The 23,490-nt window shown below is 35.6% G+C and overlaps 1 protein-coding gene across 1 annotated transcript in view; it reads left to right on the top strand.

Annotated features, from left to right (window-relative positions):
• LOC113062652 (glutamate receptor ionotropic, kainate 5-like) overlaps window positions 1–23,490 on the top strand; it is a 77,389-nt gene that overhangs the window by 36,124 nt on the left and 17,775 nt on the right. Inside the window, exons 5-16 of the mRNA XM_026232651.1 lie at window positions 189–354; window positions 2,281–2,459; window positions 2,933–2,986; window positions 6,199–6,360; window positions 7,014–7,166; window positions 10,928–11,032; window positions 11,395–11,502; window positions 12,575–12,778; window positions 15,564–15,677; window positions 16,622–16,731; window positions 16,832–17,005; window positions 20,114–20,279. Coding sequence (XP_026088436.1) covers window positions 189–354; window positions 2,281–2,459; window positions 2,933–2,986; window positions 6,199–6,360; window positions 7,014–7,166; window positions 10,928–11,032; window positions 11,395–11,502; window positions 12,575–12,778; window positions 15,564–15,677; window positions 16,622–16,731; window positions 16,832–17,005; window positions 20,114–20,279 — 1,695 coding nt within the window. The remainder of the gene's footprint in view (window positions 1–188; window positions 355–2,280; window positions 2,460–2,932; window positions 2,987–6,198; window positions 6,361–7,013; window positions 7,167–10,927; window positions 11,033–11,394; window positions 11,503–12,574; window positions 12,779–15,563; window positions 15,678–16,621; window positions 16,732–16,831; window positions 17,006–20,113; window positions 20,280–23,490) is intronic.

Below are 23,490 nucleotides of genomic sequence, written 5' to 3'. Positions count from 1 at the left end.
TGTATAATCTTTATACACATGCACTCTAATACCAAATGGTCAACATACTGTAATTTAAACCTGGAAATGACTAAATAAAACAATGCAACCAAGATTGAAAACCGCTGCTTTAGATATTGGCATCAGCCAATGAAAACCCCATGTTGGTCAATCCCAAAATCTGTTCTTCTATTGTCCATTCCTCTCAGATCCCTCACATCAAGATCGGTCCTGAGGAGACTCCACGCTTGCCGTATCTGCGCTTTGCCTCAGTGACGCTGTATCCTAGCAACGAGGACTTAAGCTTGGCCATTGTTGCCATCCTGCGCTCTTTCAGTTATCCCACGGCCAGCTTGATTTGTGCCAAAGCAGAGTGTAAGTCATGACAATGAACTGGCCGTTCTTTCATTCTGCTGTTGTAGATCACACTGTTCGCAGCACCCTTTATAATTCATTTCACAGCAGCCGATTCACACTGCAATTCATTTCATCTTTAACATAAGTGCATTATCCCTAGGCTCTGTGCCTATTATATGACGTTATTAACATCGGTGACACTGCTTCAGCAAATTACACATTTTTATAAGATTAAACCTTTTATTAGCTTTACACATGTGGATTAATTTTTCTGCATTATAATGATAAAAATGAATGATTTACAACATTTTCTATTCATCTAAAAAAAAAACTGAATAAAGTAGAATAAAGGTCAATATGAAACCAGTAGTTTGGGATTTTACCATATGGAACCATGTTTAATACCTGTTAACTGTCACCCGTCCCCTCTGTGGGATGCCTACATTTACTTTACTATATTACAATTAAAATCTAATGTAATCTTTACAAACTATATATCGTTGGAAAGGTCTAAGACTCCCAAAAATATATTTTACCAATGCTTTTTGTTAAAAATTATGTAGGAAAAGTAATAGATTAATTTATGACAAGAGTGCACCCTCAAAAATCGAAATTTAGCTGGAGTTTTGACCTTCGTTTAAAAAAAAATATCTATTCTCTATCACATTTTAGAAATCATCAGAAATTATATATCGACTGAAAACTTAAAATCGCAAAATTCATCCTTTAAAAACCATTTTAAAATCAGACATTGCATTACCATGTAAATCGCACATCAATATCATGTTACAAAATATTTTCATTCATGAATTATAAAAAATTTAAATTTGGATCGTGCACTACAAAGACAATGTTCAAAAACGTGAGTGACCGTTAAGGGGTTAACTGTTAATATAGTCACGGTTGAAGGGATTGAAACACTTGAGTACTTTGTTTCTTAATTAAAACGCACATCTGGCTTTCAGGTGATGTCAGATGATCGTAAGTGAAAATACTGCAAAGGTACGTGTTTCAGAAGAAAAGCGCTATTCAGTGCTATTCCCTGATCTGAGGGACATCATGTTGAGGATTGTGTCAACATGCAGACAAAGAAGAAGAAACATTGTGTTTGTCGCACTTTGTTGACTCCGCTTAATGAGAAGTAGTTTGCGCACTAGAGTGAAACATATGCGAGCTGCTGACTACGAGTTGATCTCTCGTGACTTGCTGATGCGAGCAGCTCTCGTTTGATTGGTGTGGTCTGGGTAATGGTGCCACTGTTATATCTGCACTTATCTCATCCTTTTCCATATAATTATCACGGTCTCTGCTCATGTTACTGTGTCAGTGAGCATTTGTGTGTTTAAGATGCAGGTGGCTGTTTGTGCGGAGTAGATGTGTTTGAGTTCTCTGCGTGCATTAGCATGCGTGGATGTGCTCATCTACACTTAGTTCCTTACCGATGTGGATGTACGGGAGAGCATGGACACCACCTCGCTGAGTTTGTTTTATTTCATTTTTTTCTTTCATCACTTTACCCTGCTGTTATCGTTAGCCATGCATCTTGTTGACTGCCGTCCAAAATCAATGGAGTCACCATATGGATTTTGCGGTGGCTTAGAGCACAAATTTATGTACATACGGGATTAACTTTATTGGCTCTCAAAGTCACTTAATTCGATAGTCACTGACTTAAATACGGAGGAGCAGTGTGTAAAGAAAGGTAAGGTTTACTGCAGTTGACAGTTTTTGAAAGTGGTTAAAAAGTTTCAAATGGTTAAATGTCATTTATTTTGATCACAACATGACACATTTATGCTGAATGCTCATTCTGGTATGCAGTCTTTGTAAAACAATTCTAATAATATTTATAAGAGTTTTATAATTTTTTTGCACAGACAATGTTTTTAAAATGCTTGCACAAAGGAGTCGTATAATGATTTGTGATTTTATGCTACATCTCAGGCCTGCTGCGATTGGAGGAGCTTGTGCGTCACTTCCTTATATCTCGGGACACACTTTCAGTCAGAATGCTTGATGAAAATTTGGACCCCACCCCGCTGCTGAAAGAAATCCGTGATGACAAAGTTGCGACTATTATCATCGATGCCAATGCATCAGTGTCAATACTAATATTAAAGAAGGTATGTGTGCTCATAAAGGGGTCCAAAACTCAGAGGCCAATAACAAAATTATTATTAATTTTTTTTTCTGAATTAATTTTTTTTCTTCCAGTTTTATTTAATGATTAGTTTCAGTGAAAGAAAATCTTGGATATTTACAGTGTATAATTAATATTATTTTATTTTATTTCAATGTTTTTAAATACAATTTGATGAGTTGTGAAAAAAAAATCCTATATATTTATCAAATGTATTTTAATGTGTATTTTTTTTTTTTTACTTTTATCGTTGATTTAGATTTGTAAAAATACTTATATTTAATTTAAATGGGATTTTAAATACCTGATCTTTTTTTCTTAATACTTTTTATATTAAACACAACTGAAAAACGGATCTTGCATGACTCAACTGTGCCAGTGTACAATAGTTTGACTTATGATTAGATTTCTGATATACTACTGTACATATCTCTTGCCGTTTCTTCCTCTCTCCAGGCGTCAGAATTAGGCATGATGTCAGCCTTCTACAAGTACATCCTCACCACAATGGTAAACAACCTTTTTTTTCACTTCGACCAATGACACACTACCCTTTCTCCCGTTAACCCACTTTAATCCAGTAACAGCGACTGCAGGCCTGGCCACTGACCAGCTCATCACAGATGCTCATCACATGTGTGACATTTCTCATCATCATCGTGGATGAGCTGGATTATGTCTTTGTTTTAAAATCGCATACGACTGTTACAAGTAAAAGTGAAGTAGGCTAAAGCATTTGACCTTGACAGGCATTAGTTCATGGAACATAAGATTTGGGACTGTCCAAGCATATTGTATTAGTAAATGGCAAATATTTCATATTTAAAACATTTAGAGATTACAGATGTTTAACTTGCATGTTTTATGACGATTTTATTTATTTTTCTTCCTGGATTTGGGAGGAAGCCAGAGTTCAGTCTGCAGTAAGGCAGCAATTTAGCTGAAAGTGTGTCAACGAAAAAAACTCTTAAGATACATGAATAGGAGTATGAAAGAAGATGAGCTGAATTGCATTTTATTGTGAATGTTTCATTTAGTAATGCACCATCTTTAAGTATCATTATGACATAAAAAATGTCTATGTGCATTTTTTTTATAAAGTGTGATGAAATGAAATTCTGTCTTTTTCTTAAAACCGCTCATTTGAACTTTCGAATTCAAGCTTAGTCTTTTATTAATAAGACTTTGGCGAGCTTTTTCCTGGGAACAGGGACACATGCAGGCAATACTGCAAATGTATCCTAGATTCCTTGGTGGCTGTTGAATGATGGCTTTCAGCAGCAGTCTCTAAAATTAAGTCTGTGTCTTGAATAAGGTCATCTTCTTGTCAGATTCACATTGTCAGCAATCTAATTGAGAGCAGATGGAAGATGAAAGATACTTCCCATTATCGAGCCTTTCAAAGGCAGTAATGTTATCTGTCATAGCTCCGTTCATAAACTCGGCGACAAGCATCCTCAGGAGGAACCAAAAGGCCTACTGCTGCTGACGGGGTCAATGACAGAATAAGGACATACGGCTTCGCTTGAAATGCATCTGAACTCTAGAAGGTCTTCAAGTGTTGGGAATCTTCTTGGGGATCAATATAAAGTATGTAGACTTATTGGGAAGCCGTAGGTGGAGTTGGATCCTCCTTCAGCTGCCATATAGATGGCAGCGGTTTGAGATAAATAATCTAAAAACTGCTATGCTCAGGCACCAAGTGATGGATTTACCAATAGCTTTCCTACATGACTATAGAAAAATACTTTGTCGACATTACCACTGACAAACTCACTGCCTACTGTACCTCTTGAGATTATCCACTTGCCGGTAAATAACAGAACACAAGAGCTGAATGATTTGATAGACAAGATGAAAGGCTTGATACTCAAGGACAGTTAAAATAATGCCTTTTCTAAAATAATTTGAGCCAAATTTTTTATGTTTTCCTTGAATGTTCCCAGTGGGCACCACTTACGTTGAGTGGAGTTCTAGCTGGGTTGAATATTGCCTTCAGTAAATTACTGTTTATTTATGAATGAGGGTTTTTCCAATCCCATAGGGAGCAGCGGTATTTTTGTAAAACATCTAACTGGCCAGGCAAATGTAGCTATTAAAAAAACAAAACACAGACCTTTTCAGAATCATGATATGTAAATATTGTAAATACTGTAGTATGCAATTTAAAAACTGGGACCCACTTCATATTAAGTGGCCTTAACTACTCTGTAGTTAATTTTTAATTATTAATTTGGTACAATGAACTTGTTGTGTACATACATGTTTTTACATTGTACTTATATTTGAAAAATATCTGCACATAATTACATCTGTAATAAACTTCTGTAATTACATGTATAATTACACGTTGACCCATCCCTTACACCTTAACACACCCTTAAACTTACCCATACCACCAAATCTGTCCCTAACCTTACCAGCTCAATAGCAGCAAAAAAAAAGTTGCAATACAATATGAACACAATAAGTACATTGTATTTATTTTTTGATTTAAGTACATAGTAGTTAAGGCCACTTAATATAAAGTGGGACCAAAAACTGTTTTATTATGTTTAATGTCACTTGCATCCATTTCTGTCATTTCTACCCAGATTTGCAGAGATTTCAAATCAGTTCAGTAGTTTTGAAATGGGTAATTAAAGTTTATTAGTAGTTAAATTGGTTGAAAAATTATTTATTTAAAATGAATGTTTAAGTTTGCAAACTCAGAGGGTTGAAGTCACACAACATCACTATAAGACAAATCTCTGGAAAAATTCAGTCATGGCATTGCAAATAAGTCACACATATATTTGCATTTTACTTTAAGAGTTCTTAGGACTCTCTTAGGATAGTCTAAAACCACAAGTTATTAATATTCAGTGATTCTTATATTTTCAACAGTAGCCTATAAAACATCAATAAATGAAATCTGAACTATATTCTCTCCAACAGGCAAACTTTTACAGCACTTTTACTATTTTAATAATACTTTCAAATAATATACACAGTGAGATTTTATAATAAATAAATAAAAAACAGTTTGAACAAAGTGATGGTTTCTAGTAAATATTGTGAGAAAACCCGGAGTATTTTATACTTTAACAGCTGTTAAACACTGACTAGGTAACGCTGTAAGTAAATGAACTCCGCGCCTGTTTTTTAGTTAATGAGGAAAGAACTGCGCATGCTCACAGGAAAAGATGTGTGTAATTTGTTTTAGTGTTAGTGATCTTAAAAGTGTTCATTTAACTCAATACCAAGAATTTGCACTTTTGTAGATGTTAATTAAAGGGTTCATTTAACTTTTTCTTAATGCCAAAACCACAGCATTGTGCCAACAGTATTTATTTATTTATTTTGGTAATTTCCCCATTTTTATTTTTAGTATTAAAAAATTGCAACATAAAAAAAAAAGAAAAAAAAGAAGAAATGACCTTTGTCAAACTCTATTTTAGGTCAAGCCAAAATGGCAGTCTACATTAGGAAACATAATTGTTTATGAGAGTAAAAAAAATAATTTGAATTGTCGTTTGTGGGGCTTATAAAGGCAAGATTAAAACACAAATTAATTTTTTATTCACATATGGAAAAACTAGGAGGTTTGGAGCGTAGGTAAAAAAAATGCTGTACTGAAAAAGATGCTATACTTTTTGTTGTAGAATTTAAGTAAATTGATGTGAGGTTTGTAACGGGAATGTTTAGTATTAAATAAAGGTGTTATTCTCTCTCTCTCTCAGGATTTCCCTCTGTTGAGGTTGGATGATGTGGTCGGTGATCAGTCAAATATCGTCGGCTTCTCCATGTTGAACAGCAGTCATCCTTTCTACCTAGAGTTCATCAGGAGTCTAAACCTGTCGTGGAGGGAAGGATGTGAGCTCAGCCCCTACCCTGGTCCAGCGGTGAGCTTACAATGATGTACTTTTACACAAAATAATATATGAGAAACATTGCAACTCCCAAATATATTACTCAGGGGCAATTCAGCCTTAGGACATGAGTCATAAGTCAAAAGACAGAATTTCATTGTTTGAGTACAAACAAGCTGTTGTGTTAGTTTAAGTGTGAGAGGTTATGAATTTGTTACATTTTTTAAATCAAGCAATTAAGCCTTCATCTGTCGGGAGATGTATATGCATTTGCATCTAAAAATGCTTTTCAATTTTCAAGAGCCTCCATAATTTCAGTAATTTGATTGACATTCCTTTGCATTATTTAAACCAGATTTAGCTGAGATTTGCTAAGAAGGGCAAACACTGTGAACTGTAAACCGTAGTAACTTCTAAATCTATAGAATAATGAGATGTTATTTCTGCCAGAAGTTTTTTTTTCTCGAATGTGTCCAAATAGGATGTGAGCCACACAAAGCAATTTAGGAACGTCTGTTAGAAAGACAGTTGCTGTAGGGCCATAACAGACGTGAAGTCTCCTTCTCCCCCTAATGATCTAATTTGCTGTCTTTCTCAATTCTGCATTCCTTTATTCTCTTTTTCTCCTTCTTTCTTTCTATCTTCGCCTCGGTGTATCTTGCTTCATGCTCTCTGTCCACCTACAGTTGTCATCTGCGCTGATGTTCGATGCAGTGCATGTGGTGGTCGGAGCAGTGCGAGAACTGAACCGCAGTCAGGAGATCGGAGTGAAGCCTCTGAGCTGCACGTCTTCACTCATCTGGCAGCACGGCACAAGTCTCATGAACTACCTGCGCATGGTACGTGCCATTGGCAGTCATTTTCTGGCTGCTGTGTTTGATGATTTTAGTGTTTAGCCTTTACGGCTGTTGTTACTGTGTGTCACTTTAATGCTTGTGTCGTCTCTGATGAGCTGTAGAAGCCTAATCATCAGTGTCCTTGTTTTAATCTGGTTTTTATGTTGATGTGATTCCATTTGCCGCTGCTTATTGGCTTTTAAAGTCGACATGAAATTTAAATTGAATTTATTTACTTTTTCAACATTCGTTTCCTGTCTCGTTGCACACAGTTCATCAGTGCATGTTATGAAAAAATACAGTATTGTTCAAAATAATAGCAGTACAATGTGACTAACCAGAATAATCAAGGTTTTTCGTATTTTTTTTATTGCTACGTGGCAAACAAGTTACCAGTAGGTTCAGTAGATTCTCAGAAAACAAATGAGACCCAGCATTCATGATATGCACGCTCTTAAGGCTGTGCAATTGGGCAATTAGTTGAATTAGTTGAAAGGGGTGTGTTCAAAAAAATAGCAGTGTGGCATTCAATCACTGAGGTCATCAATTTTGTGAAGAAACAGGTGTGAATCAGGTGGCCCCTATTTAAGGATGAAGCCAACACTTGTTGAACATGCATTTGAAAGCTGAGGAAAATGGGTCGTTCAAGACATTGTTCAGAAGAACAGCGTACTTTGATTAAAAAGTTGATTAGAGAGGGGAAAACCTATAAAGAGGTGCAAAAAATGATAGGCTGTTCAGCTAAAATGATCTCCAATGCCTTAAAATGGAGAGCAAAACCAGAGAGACGTGGAAGAAAACGGAAGACAACCATCAAAATGGATAGAAGAATAACCAGAATGGCAAAGGCTCAGCCAATGATCACCTCCAGGATGATCAAAGACAGTCTGGAGTTACCTGTAAGTACTGTGACAGTTAGAAGACGTCTGTGTGAAGCTAATCTATTTTCAAGAATCCCCCGCAAAGTCCCTCTGTTAAAAAAAAGGCATGTGCAGAAGAGGTTACAATTTGCCAAAGAACACATCAACTGGCCTAAAGAGAAATGGAGGAACATTTTGTGGACTGATGAGAGTAAAATTGTTCTTTTTGGGTCCAAGGGCCACAGGCAGTTTGTGAGACGACCCCCAAACTCTGAATTCAAGCCACAGTACACAGTGAAGACAGTGAAGCATGGAGGTGCAAGCATCATGATATGGGCATGTTTCTCCTACTATGGTGTTGGGCCTATTTATCGCATACCAGGGATCATGGATCAGTTTGCATATGTTAAAATACTTGAAGAGGTCATGTTGCCCTATGCTGAAGAGGACATGCCCTTGAAATGGTTGTTTCAACAAGACAATGACCCAAAACACACTAGTAAACGGGCAAAGTCTTGGTTCCAAACCAACAAAATTAATGTTATGGAGTGGCCAGCCCAATCTCCAGACCTTAATCCAATTGAGAACTTGTGGGGTGATATCAAAAATGCTGTTTCTGAAGCAAAACCAAGAAATGTGAATGAATTGTGGAATGTTGTTAAAGAATCATGGAGTGGAATAACAGCTGAGAGGTGCCACAAGTTGGTTGACTCCATGCCACACAGATGTCAAGCAGTTTTAAAAAACTGTGGTCATACAACTAAATATTAGTTTAGTGATTCACAGGATTGCTAAATCCCAGAAAAAAAAAAAATGTTTGTACAAAATAGTTTTGAGTTTGTACAGTCAAAGGTAGACACTGCTATTTTTTTGAACACACCCCTTTCAACTAATTGCCCAATTGCACAGCCTTAAGAGCGTGCATATCATGAATGCTGGGTCTTGTTTGTTTTCTGACAATCTACTGAACCTACTGGTAACTTGTTTGCCACGTAGCAATAAAAAATATACTAAAAACCTTGATTATTCTGGTGAGTCACATTGTACTGCTATTATTTTGAACAATACTGTATATATCTTTGCAGCAGCCTCTTGCCATCGATAAACGAGATTCAGAGAGTTTATGACAGATGCTTTTCAATCAATTTTTCAATTACTGTGCATTAAAGGGATAGTTCACCCAAAAATGAAAATTTGATGTTTATTAGCTTGCCCCCAGGGCATCCAAGATGAACAATAGGTGACTTTGCCTTTTCGGTAGAACACAAACTGAGATTTTTAACTGAAACTGCTGAAGTCTATCGGTCTTATAAAGTAAGTAGATGGGAATCACGCGCGAAAACATACAATAAAAGCAAAATAAACATGCACAAACAAACCAAATTAAACCATGCGGCTTTTGACGATACATTGATGTGTAAAGACACAAAACGATTGGTCTGTGCAAGAAATTGAACAGTTTATATCGTTTTTTACCCCTCATTCACTCAGTTGAGAACGCTTGAGAACGTGCTCAGGAGAATTCAAACAGTTCGGACATTGCAATGAATGAGGGGTAAAAAACAATATAAATACTGTTCAGTTTCTTGCACAGACCAATTGTTTTGTGTCTTTACACATCAGTGTATCGTCACGAGCCGCGGGGTTTAATTAGGTTTTGTTTGTGTATGTTTTTTTTGTTTTATTGTATGTTTAAGTGCGTGATTCCCATCTACTTACATTATAAGACTGATAAGACTGCAAAGGTTTCAGTTAATAATCTCAGTTTGTGTTCTACTGAAGAAACGAAGTCACCTACGTCTTGAATGCCATGGTAGTATAAATATCAAATTTAAATTTTTGGGTGAACTATCCCTTTAAGTGTCGCTGAGCATCATTTAACATCAAGAAAAATTTAGAACAATTTCTGTGAAACTATGCAGTCAACAGCAATAACAACAGAAATAATGAACCAACATAAAATATATATATATATATATATATATATATATATATATATATATATATATATATATATATATATATATATATATATATATATATATAATCGTTAAATTGTGTGACCAAAATTCTAATGAAATGATTATAATAAAATTCTAAATCAATTAGAAACTTGCTGAATTGAATTCACAGGCTCCATAGGCTATTCTACTACAACCACTAAATATATATTTATTTATACAACAAATTAATGTTGTTTTTTAAAACAAATGTGTTTTTTAATGGGTCTTAATGGGCCGCCCTTGTCACGGAGCCCAGGACAATGTTCCTCGTTGCGCTGTCCATCAACAGCCCTGATGATGACCAATGCAGTATGACTTTAATGTCCTCTGTGATGATTAAACCCAGCCACAGTAATTGTACAACTGACATTAGTTTCAGAGCAATCATTAACCGTGCCCCATACACCAGATGTGCATTGTTTATTACAACCTGTCTGAAGGTCTGCTTGTATTTCATTATTTTAATGCAGCTATTATACACTGTGAGATCCTTGATGGTGTTTGTGTTGTCTAGTCACAAGTGCACTCTTTCATTCATTGTGTCCCTCCATCTGTTTTGCAGTTTGTCCATCACTTCATCATTTCAGCACTCCATTTGGCACCATCTCCACACCTCCTCTCATCCTCCATTCTCGGTTTGTCTCCATAACTCCAAGTGTTTCCCTCCCTTGCCAATAATAATGAAAACGGTCATTATTGTTGCGATTGCATTTGGTGATGCCGGTGGAGCAGAAGTGACACTTCACCTTAACTTTCTTAATCATCTCAGAGTTTTCCTCTCACTCGTCCTCTGGCTGTCTCTCTCTTTTTCTCCGCCTCCGCCGTAATTTCTATCTTAATATTGTGGGTCAGTTCTTGATTGTTACCCTTGGTTCCCCTTTTTCTCTCTTTTTCATTTTAGATAGAGTATGATGGCTTAACAGGCCGCGTGGAGTTTAACAGCAAAGGCCAGAGGACCAATTACACACTGCGTATTCTTGAGAAATTCAAGGGGGGTCACAAAGAGGTAACACACACACACACACACACACACAAGCTCATTCTCATGGACACTAACTCCGGATTTTATCCAGAATCACGGGAGAGGTTGTGAGGTCTAATGAATGGGTGGTAGCTGGAGTAATCACCACTTCACTCCCCTCTTTTTGATTATAGTATTGATCCCTCGCTTCATGTTCTTTTCTCTCCTTCATCCTTTCGTCTTATTTGTTTATTCCTACCGGTTTCCCCGAGATCAAATATGTTTTTAAATGTTGCAAATGATTTGATATGATTTAGCTCTTTCAGCACAGATTTGTTCAAGAAAGTAGTCCTAACTGTGCTTAGTCTTTATTAAAATAAAACTTTTTTTTCCCTTCACATTTGCAGATCGGTGTCTGGTACTCCAATAACACGTTGGCTATGAACTCCACGTCTTTAGACATCAACGCGTCTGAGACTTTAGCTAACAAGACGCTCATCGTCACCACAATACTGGTAAGAACTTCTCCAGATATGGCTCCATGGGCCTTGTGAGTTTGGCAGGAGCATTTCAGACCAAAGAGAATTGTGAATTATAGGGGTTTTCCAGATTTGGCACTCAGCTGGTACAAGCTTTTCCATGATCAGGCGAAATCTTTTTAGAACATCTCTCTAAACCCTATTGTGCATTAAGGTGTCTTAAATGTTATTATGGACTCTATAGATGTTTGTAAAAGCAATGCATTATTTAAAGCAAGGAATTAAAAAGCCTTGCTTGTCTACACAGAGCATATATAGTGTAATAATTGTTCCATCGGATGCATTATTAAAGACATGTTAAAATCAACATCAAATCAAAATTGATTTTATTTCCTTTCTTAATGCTCTTTCTTAGTCTTATTGTGGAAAATTCATCAGTGCACATTTTTCTAGCTCGGGCTATTGGATGATATTAACCAAGATGATGTTAATAAACATTGTTTTTAGCAATAATTTCTATACCAGCTTTCAGTCTCATGCCATTCTGGTATATAACACCTACATCTCAGCAGTCTATCAATTCCAGATGAATAGCATTGCATTTTCTACTCGTTTAATGTATTATTTCACTCTGAAATATGTCAAATTATGAAAGTAAAGTGGAATGTAAATTAAAAACAACATATGATGTTGTTAGAAGCTTCGTTGATAGCATCCACATCCACATTCAATGCGTCATTATTCATTCCACTATCATACAATGTTGCTTCCAGGCAGCAAACACATTTAAGCAATTCACATGGAATACCAAGTCATCCCAAGACATTATTAACCGTCTTATTTGCATCATGTGCTTGTAAAATGAAGAAAACAGGTTTGCTATATAGAATATATAATACATTAAAACCCGGAAGCTGCAGCCAAAAAGGAACTTTCTTTCACATGTCAAGGCCAGGTTTCATTACTGCCATTTCATGGCTTAACACCAATCAAAATGCCACTTAAACTGCATGGCAATTGACTTTCATTGAGTTTATGGCACTTCACTGTATTGAAATTGAGAGTGGAATATTAGAGCATTAAATGTTACCTTTGTCCTGTTTTATAGGAAGATCCATACGTGAAGCGCAAGGCGAACTACCAGGACTTTCAGGGTAACGATCAGTATGAGGGATTCTGTGTGGATATGCTGCGGGAGATGGCAGCCATGCTGAAGTTTTCCTTCCGGATCAAGCTGGTGGATGATGGGCTGTATGGAGCTCCAGAACCTAATGGCTCATGGACCGGCATGGTGGGGGAACTCATCAACAGGGTATGCATGCCTGCTCGCACCTCTGTAATTAAGCTCTGTGGAAAGGGAGACACTTTCCAGCCACACCAACCCTAAATGAAAATCTTTGGCTTTATTTGCTTTTATTTACATTGAAAATGGATGCCTTGTGGCTTATTGCTTTAATAAAAATGCAGCAGCTGGAATATAATAAAATGCTCCTCTGTTCAATAAGTAATTAAATGGATGATTGATACTGACAATATGAATAAACAATTATTTATAGTCGCCAAACAACAGCATTTTTTCAACACAGCTTCTACAATCGGAATTTAAGAGTTAAAAACGATTTGTTTAGTTAATTGTTAATTCATCACAATGTCTGAAATAACCTTCAACTATTTATAGTTAATATTATATGTATAATATATAGTATTTAATGTTAATTTAATAATTTTATATTCCTGAGAATCGATTAGGTAAAAAATCCAACGCTAAAACAATTTATTTTGGGGCTTTTATGTCCATGAAAAATACACATGCATTAATTGCTGTAATAAAGCTGCAGCAACAGCAATATGATCAAATGCACCAATGTTTAGTAATTCATCAAATACATTAATATTAATAAACAGTATAAAAATTATTCAGAGTTGCCAACAGCATTTTTTTTTAGCTTTTAATACAGCTTGCATAATCTATTTGTTTAGTGTTCATTCATCAAAACGTATTTAACAATCTTATACATTATTATATTTAATATATATAAGAATGAATTTATATATCAGTAAAATGTCATATACCTGATTTTAAAATCAGAATTCCCAAACTAAAACACAAATATGCTTTTTATGAAAATGTATTTTATATATTTATATATTTGGATACAGCTAGCTGGGTTTCCACACTGGACCTTTGCCAGCTGATGTTTCCATTAGAGTAATGATTAGTGATATTAGCGCTATTCGCACTAATGCTAAAAATAATGGCAGCAGTAATGTCATTCTATTAACCCCAGTGTGGGCAGGTCTCGGCAAAGCCCTTTAGAAAAACGCCAACACACACACACATACTAATCAGTTCCTTCTGTGTCTAATTATTCTATGGCACTAAACCATTACAGCTGTTAGCGTCAGTGTGTAGTTGGCTCTTGTTGATGTACTGTGTGTAAACCTAACATCTTTCTCCATGGATGCACACTTCAGCTTTTGCTTGACACCAGTGTTTGATGGTTTACAAAGCTATCGCTCAGTAATCAATTAGGCAGAAATTGAGAGATATGTAAGGTACACTTAGTTTTCTTTTAAGCAGAATAAACTAATATTGATCTATTATATTGAATATTGAAACTACAAGCTACTCATCATTTCCAATAGTTCAGATTTACAAAGGTAGATATTAGCTTCTGATAAAAGCAGTAACTTACATTAAAAGTTTTTTTTTCATCTACTGTCACATTACTGAAAAATGCAGTTTAGTTAGTAGCCTCACTGCTTTAATTTAGTTAACACTGTTGCCCCTCTCCTCCTCGAGGAAGGAAAGAAAACGGGTGAAATTACGCCACAGTGGGGTTTTTTAATTAATTATTGTTCTTTTCCTTCCTCAGGAACTTTCACTCTAGTGCTTTTTATTCTTTCCCCCTTCATTTTTCATGTGTATCCCTTCATCCATTCATCTCTCAGGGGCACAATATTCCCTGTGTCCTCGCTGGAAGCCTGTCTTTACCATCTCTCTGTTCTTAACCACTTCTCATCGCCCCTTCTGTATCTGTTTCTTCTCTCAATGACCAGCGCTTTAGTTCTCCCCCTCTCTTTCCATTTTCATAGGACTCTATTGTACTCTTTACCCGTTTTTTTTATCTCTCTCCTTCCCCGTAATAAATAAATCTCTCTCCTCTTACCCAAGGACTCTCATATCGAATTCTTTCATCAACCCAGGTTTCTTCCAGTGCACTTACATCCTTTTATTATCTGTCTATTCATCCATCCAGCTGTCCAGCCTTGACTTTCCCCTTTTCAATTCTTCGCCTGTCTCTTTGCTCTTTCTCCTTGTGCTAAATGTCCTTTTTCTTTTCTCTGCCACTCCTTGTTTTCATCAGTGAAGCTCTGATAATGTCAAATGCTTTTCTTCTCGAGTGCTCCTTGAAAGCAAGGTCAATGTTTAGCGTGGGAACACACGTGGAGCACAAACAACATGAAACCAAATCACAGGGCTTTTTGCAGTCAAGCATTTAACAACTGGCACAGCAGTATACTAATGAGTGCTTAGCAGCATCACTAAATTATCACCACAACAGAGAGGCTTGGTAGTTAGTATCTGTCAGTAAAACAGAGTAAATTCAGTAAAACTCAGTGTGGTATGAGCCCTGAAGCGTACTGTGGGTGTACAGGAAATCCATCAGGTTTATTTCAGGTCATCTCTATAATACTTTTTAATCTGCATTTAGTCTTTAGAAAGTTTCATGAACTGAAAGTCGCTCAATATAATTGGTTTCAAATTATAGAGGACGTGCATGTATGCCTGAATTTACACAGCAAGACTTCAGCCATTTCTTCGAAGCCTTTTATATAAGCTAATCTATGAATAGAACACTTAGTTTTGGTATTAAATAAATCAAATACAGAACAGGCTTTTGTGTCTTCTGCTGAAATTCTTTGCAAATGTAATTTCTGCAATACATTAGTATTGGTTTGAATGCTTTTGCGTGATGCTGCATCCAAACGGGTGTCAGTATAATCAGAAACTGCTGTTGTATCGGACAGCAAAATAACTGAGTGCATTATATCAAACTAGTTATGCCATTTCTCTCTTTCTCTGATTGTTACAGAAAGCAGATCTGGCAGTGGCTGGATTTACCATCACATCGGAGCGGGAGAAGGTCATCGACTTCTCCAAACCTTTCATGAACCTTGGCATCAGTATCCTGTACCGCGTCCACATAGTAAGACACATTTGTAATAAACTGAATTGTGACTATACTATATTGTTTTTTATATATTGGATGTTTCGGCCTTAGTTTTGGCCGCGGAAGCATGGTAGCGGGCCTCGTTCTGAACGCACCTCATTTAGAGAATCGTAAAAAGTAAAGTAAGTAAACGACCAACAAAAAACGCATTCAAATTAAGATACAAAATATATCAAACGTAATTTGTTCCAAGGAAAAGAATTCTACAAACAAAACATATGAAGTGGTCAAAAAAGTGGTCCCTTCTTCCGGCGTTCTGCCATTCAGTTTTGCTCTTACAATTTCTTAATTAGTAAATTGAACTAAATAAACCACAAACCAATAATATTTAAACAAATAATATAAAGAAAATACACTTTCTTAAATGGCTACAACATGGAAATTAATTCAGCTAATAGCTGAGACGGTTAAGTTCCATTTAATAAATATCCATTCAAGTTTAACCCCTTTTTTCTCTAGTAAAAAATCTGAAAATATACTGAAAATAACATTTGTGGAAATCTCCTGTTAAATCCAATGGGACGTGCCGTGCTGAATTTACCGCTTGGTGCTTAGTGAGGAATTTTCTTAAGATTTTGTTAGGTTGAATTATTATTTAACATTTCTTGCTTGAAAATCTTGCATTCCTGTAGCTCAAATGGTAAACCATGATGCAAGTATATCGGCATCAGTTCCCTGAGAAGGTGCTTGTAAGGTGCTTTGGATAAAAGCACCTGCCTGATGCATAATGCATAAATGAATACATGAAAAATTGTGCATAATGTTTTGTCCGTATCAAAACCAAACTTTTGCCTCTTCATATGAAAGCATGCACTAAACAGAAACCGCTTGTATCGGGAAAAGCTTTCAGCTGTTTGGAGAGTCTCTGGCTCTAGGAGTGGTGAAAAGCATTGTTTGAATTGTTTATGTGCTTTCTACAGGGCAGGAAGCCAGGTTATTTCTCCTTCTTGGATCCCTTTTCGCCAGCTGTCTGGCTATTCATGCTTTTAGCCTATCTGGCTGTTAGCTGTGTGCTCTTCCTGGCTGCCAGGTACCACACTATCACTCAATACTACATACACATCTTTTTTAAATATCATTATATTCACAGTACTCTGCTTCTTTGTTTGTTTTCTCGCTTCCTCCATCAGGCTGAGTCCGTATGAGTGGTACAACCCCTTCCCATGTTTGCGGGACCGCAGGGACCTTCTGGAGAATCAGTACACACTGGGGAACAGCCTGTGGTTTCCGATCGGTGGTTTCATGCAGCAGGGCTCAGAGATCATGCCCCGGGCTCTGTCCACACGCTGTGTCAGCGGCGTTTGGTGAGTGTGGCGATGTTTCACACTTCCATTGAGGTGTAAGAGACCATGCAGTAAGTGTGTGTGAGTATTAAAGACACTCCTTCACGCCGAGTGCTTCAGTATCAACACCAGCTGGTTCTGCACACATGATCCAAGAGTTTATATGGGTGACAGCTTTTTAACTAAAGTCTGGAATACGCCGCAGGGTTTACAGTCTGGAGAAGTTGACACTAGTTGCTGAATGTCATAGCTAGTAGATTTGAGTTGAAAGATTTAGTAGAAAACCGTGTGGTGTATGATGGTTACAGACTCCGATTATTTTTTTAGCTTCAGGCTATGAGTTCGTCTGAAATCGCACACTGCTTACTAGGTACTACATTTTAATTTGAACATACTACTCGACCATTAAAAAAGTACGTTCTATATAGTATGAATGAAATTCGAACGTACTACATCCGCCATGTTGACATTGTCACAGCGTAAAAATGTAAAGAGCCTACTCTACTGATCGAAGATTGGCGATGTTTTTTGTTATTCTTACCGCTTTCGTCAGCGTTTTTACATTGTTTGAATTAACAGTTCAGAGCAGACTTCAGTCAGCTGCTCGCAGATCACGCCTTCTTTGACAGCTTGTAAATCTTTTACTAAATATAAATTTAGCTCATAATTCTTTTACCTCAGAATAACAGCAGCCACAGCTGTGAACAGAATGAGAGCCCGATTTTAAGTAAGGAATTAAAGTAATTTATTGTATTAAATGAATACAAATAAAAATACACAGGAGAAACCAAAGGAACATAAATCAATTAATAACCTTGAATGGATGCATATACCCGGGTGTTGAAATACAGTTGATTATAGTTTTTTAGCTTCAGACTATGATTCCATTCAGTCTGAGGAGATCAAACAGGTTCGAAATTTTGAGCTGATTTTAGAACTCATTGTTTTCATTTGTCAAGCATCTCCTAGCAACAAGGCACATGTTTCTGTATGAGTTTGTTGTTGTGATCTGAATGAATTTAAGGTCTGGTAGTGTGCGATCCTCAGTCGTTTATGGCCTGTTTTTCCTATGTGACTATTTCCAAAGTTGCTAAGTATATGATGCCTAATGTTTTAAAATCTGTTCTGATTTTAAAAGCTATTTATAGTATCCCAACCTTAAAACTAAAACTATAAGTGACTGTTTTCGGTAACTGAAATAAATTGCAAATAAAACAAATATAATCATATAGATCAGATTAAAAAATAGACAAAAAAACACCTTTTAGTTGACATTTAGAAAATTTTAAATGTTAAAATTAGACTACCTGAAAAAAAAAGTATTTAAAACATTATATCTTAAAATAAAATAGATACAGTGTACACACATATATATATTTTATGCACTATATATAAAGCATGTAAATTACTAAAACTTCAACTAAAAGTGAAAGAATGAAATGATTATTCAGTTTTTGGAACATTTCTGTAAACAGATGATTTTTTTTTTATTAAAAAATATATATATTTATATTTATAAAGATTTTTAGAAGACAATCCTTATTTTAAAGGAAGATTATAATAGCATTATATTATGTGTATTGTTGCTTTAATGAGTTTTCTTTTAATGTAGAAGATGATTCTGAAATGGTTAGAATTTCGTCAATCTGCTGTCTGGCGTTAGCAAGGACAAGTACATAAATCCACACGTACAAATGACCAGAATCAACACCAAGATCAGCTCTTTATCTATAAAACATTTAAACAGAAATAACATATTTTTGGAAGAAATTACATTTTTCAAGATTTCATGTCAAGCACTTCTTGGGAATAATCGCACATACTATATTTTATGTGTTGTTAGGATTTTATTGTATTAATTTATTTTGGGCAAAGCTAACATTAAAATGACCTCCTTGGTGAGAAAATGTTCTGCAGGGCAGATTTTCACACATGGGGATGCATTATTTCAATTTAACATCTGAAAAAAAGCTGTTCTTTGTGTAAAGAGACCATTAAGAGGGTGTATTTTCTAATTTTTCTCAAGTTTGTTTGGGCATGTTTGTTTTGTGTGCCCAATACTGTACATTGTGTATTTCTAGATTAGTCTCCCACCTCATCATGTACCTCTCAGTTCATTTTGCTCTTTCTGCTATCAAGTCAAGCTGTCTTCTGTTCCATCCCTCAGTTTCTGTCATGTGCCTTGCTGTTGAGGTCATTTAAGTTGAAAAACCACGTTTAGGAAGAGTAAGAATGGAATTGAAATGATTCGATCAGCGGAAGCCGAACGTTTAATCACCTGTGTTGTGAATAAACACAATAGATGCAACTAATCCCACACAGGGGTGACCCAGAAAGCAGAGAGCTGGCGTCTGTCTCCGCTGCGACTCCATGATGCTCTGGGGGACGTGTGTCTGCGATTGATGCACTTTCAATTTTGATAAAGAGCTTTTATTAAATGACAAGTAACTTATCTGTCTGTTTGTGTTTTTTTTGGAAGCCAGTCTTTTTAATTTCCGAATGCGTCCGCAGTCTCGTGAAAGCTCTTTCTTTGAGGACCTCAGGAGTTTTCTTTCATCTGGCCATGATTTATCGCGATGAAGAGCTCCATGCTTGTGTTGGGAAGGGCTCTCCAACTACCTACTGGAAATTCCTACTTAGCATAAATCAACATTCATAACCACAATGAATGCATTCTTTTTTTTTTCTAAAGAAATCAATACTTTATACAGCAGGATGCATCAATGTGATCAAAAGTGACAGTTTAAAGACATTTCTAATATTCCAAAATATTCCTTTTTGAAAAAAAAGTGTGTGTATGTGTTGTAATATCACACAGATGATTTGTGCACAAGACTAAGAGCATGGCTTGTTTTCTATCTGGTTCAAGCAAGTTTAGATAGACTGTTCATTCACAAATTTATACACATGCTCCAGTGCCTGCATGTACTGTATGAATATTCAATAATGTTAATTTAGACTCCATGGGCACATAGCTGTGTTTTTCGTGTTTCATTGAATGATGTTTGTATGTGTCAGCATATCTGCACACGGATGTGTCTAATGCAAACATATGTCTCTTACAGTATGTATGTATATGCTCAAGTTTCTGATAAGAAACAACCATGTGTTTCTGTGTGTTTGAATCAGGTGGGCATTCACACTGATCATCATTTCCTCCTACACGGCGAACCTTGCAGCTTTTTTGACGGTCCAGAGGATGGAGGTGCCAATCGAATCTGCTGACGACTTGGCCGATCAGACAAACATCCAGTATGGGACTATTCACGGAGGAAGTACTATGACCTTCTTCATGGTACGTGTGTGCTCGTTTGTGTGAAATCATGTGTATGTGTGTGTGATTTGTTTCACTGGTCTACCATGTCACATTGCATCACTTCCTGTTAATGGCAGCAGTTGGAATAGTGACTCACATTCAGGCCCACATAGAATCTGCCGGCTGAAATTCACTAAAAGCATCAGATTACGACAAAACTGAAACAGCGTTCATTCACAAAATTATACACATGCACCAATGCCTGCGTGCATATATGAATATTCAATAATGTTAGTATTCAGTTTTATATTAATAATATTGACAATATTTATATGCTACCATTTAAAACTGTGGGATCTGTATAATATTTGTTTTTGTTTTTGAAATGCTCACTAATGCATTTATTAAATGAAAAATAGGGTAAAAACAGTAATAATATTATAATATATAATAACTATTTTCTATTTTAATATATTTTAAGATGTAATTTATTCTTGTAGTACAAAGCTGAATTTTCAGCATCATTACTCCAGTCTTCAGGGTCACATGATCCTTCAGAAATCTTTCTAATATGCTGATCTGGACATCTATGACATTTCTTATTAATATCGATGCTTAAAACAGTTGTGGTACTTAATATTTTTGGAAGCCATGAGAACTTTTTCTAGATTACTTTATCAATAGAAAGCTAAACAGAACAACCTTTGTTTGAAATAGAAATCTTTTGTTGATCTTTTTGATTGATTTAATGCGTCCTTGCCAGGGGCGGATCTAGAAAAATATTGATGGGGTGGCGAGAAGGGGGCAGGAATTTTTGAGGGGTGGCAACATATGGCAGACGTACATATACTGAATTTAGTCACAGTTATCACAGTTTGATGATAAATATATGTGCACACTACAAAAGTGCACAGGCTATCATTTACAAACTTAATCTCATGCAATCAATGTCTTGTATTTGAAACAGTTCATATAAGGAATAAGTGACCATACCCCATAAACACCACCACACTCACTAATGCATACAGTATGCATCGACATGTAATTAAGAGCATTATAAAAGGTTCAGTGTTATCAATATGTCAGTTTATTATAAGAAACACAAGACTTTAACAGCCAATGACATTTCCAGCTGGGGAGACTCAACTGATTTTCTACTGTTTAGTGTTAATCACCATCTAACTCAACCAGTCAAGAGCTACATTTAGCCTTAGATGTTATATGAATATGGTCCCTGAAGCATAGGTTTTATTAGCTGACAATAATAAACAAATAAACATTATAGGCACAAATACAAATGTACTTTTAGAAATTGTTTTTGAAAAATACGGTTTTATTGTTTTGGCAAGTTTAAATTAAAACATCTATGAAAACTTGTGTGATATTCCTTTAAAATAATGTTTTAGTATATCTTTTTTAAAGTAGGCTATATTTTACTGTGCAATTTCTTAGATAATTTCTTCGAGTTAGACCAAACTTTTATTTTGGTGAGTTGTAGACAGAGTTTCTGTGTGTTTATTAATAAACTATTATTATTAGCTATTAGGCCTACTTGAAGTATAGCATACTCTACTGTGAAATAGTACTATAGTTCTGTTTGAATTTCTTCAAGTCATACCGAGATTTTATTTTGACAGGTTGTCGTAAAGACATTGCCATTTCAGTCAGTCTGTGTATACGATACGAATGAATGATGATAGTTTTTATCAGATGAAATGGTGAAATCCTCTCATAGCGCGCTGACGTGCACATGTGTATCCTACATCATGTGTCAATATAGTGAAGAGCTGAAAACACCACGCGTGCTTCAGTGTGTGTGTGTGTGTGTGTGTGTGTGTGTGTGTAGTAGAGCACACATTCCCAGAGACGTGTATAACAACACGTTCAGGGCCGTTGCTGGCCAAATGGGTGCCCATAAGCAGGATTGTATTGTTGTGCCCCCCTTCCTCAAATAAGATGATGAAAAAAACACCTACTGTAGGGGTGAAAAAAGAACTTTAATCAAATAAAAAAACGTAATGAATAAATTGTATTATTTACAAATCACAATTGTAGCTCTCGACATTTACCTATGGCTATAACTTTATTATGACTCTAATTTATTTTATAGTCTCAAGGATTCAGAAATCATGCAAAAGGAAATTAAGCAGTTTTATGATAAAACCATGGTTTATTTTTGTAAGGGTTGTGATGTGCATGTTTTTTGTTGAAGAAATTATAAAGACTGTGTCATCTATAGCAAAAAGGTGTCCAAAAATGAAAGATTTAGTGAATATTTAAATTAAATGTTTGGTCAGTAGCCTAAACAAGGATTTGATTGTCCTGTAATTGTAACAGCAGCAATCACGTGGCATTTGTAATAACATGTACATAAATTGTTTATTTTGTATTTGCCTACATTATGTATTTTAACAGTGTTATTATTAACCAATCATTATTGCCTCATTATTTTTTATATAATGCATTTTAAGTCATTTTAAAGGCTATTGATGGGTTAGGTCTATTTTTATAGCAACGACAACAACAAAAAAATATTACAGTATATTAATACTTTGTCAATTATTATTTGAAGCAACAAAACCATGGTTAATTTGCAGTTACCATGGCTACAAAAACAATGATTTGTGGTGTTATTGTTAAAACCATGGGTAATTTTCGTAAGGGAACCTGAAAAAAAAAAAAAACTTTCACAGGATTGTGCCTGAAAATGATAAACGGGCCTCATTTTTACCTAAATGATTTATACTTTATTTTAATATATATAAAAAATGTATAAGGTTTGCATTGTAGCTGATATTACAATTGTTTTTTGACTGCAAGTCTTTCTCTTCAAATGCTATTCAGCTTTAAATTTGCGTTTGAGCCCATGTAAAAGAGTAGCATAATTTACATATGATTTACAGATTATTTTAATAAATATCAAACATTTAATTCAATTGTGCATTATAGCTGACACCTACATGAACAATTACAGTTGTTTTGATGACTATAAGTGATTCTCCTCAAATGCTACTGATGTTAGAAAAGTGTAAACCAATATCGCATGTAACTTTAGAGAAGGTCCCTAAATTTGAGACTCGTCCAATGTCAAGCCAACTTTGTCTTTTTTTTTTTTTTTTTTTTTTTTTTTTAACGTGTAGTTTTCCTTTCTCTTTGCTGGATTGGATTCATCCATCAATTATGAAAATTCAGCCTCAAACATGAGGTGCAAGCGCGGATGTGAATGGAGGAAGTTTTTTTTTTTTTTTTT

This window comes from Carassius auratus, chromosome 44 (assembly GCF_003368295.1).
Source record: "Carassius auratus strain Wakin chromosome 44, ASM336829v1, whole genome shotgun sequence".
In the NCBI taxonomy this organism is placed as follows: Eukaryota; Metazoa; Chordata; class Actinopteri; order Cypriniformes; family Cyprinidae; genus Carassius; species Carassius auratus.
Note: the sequence above shows the minus strand (reverse complement) of the source record. Positions and strands in the feature narration are given on the sequence as shown.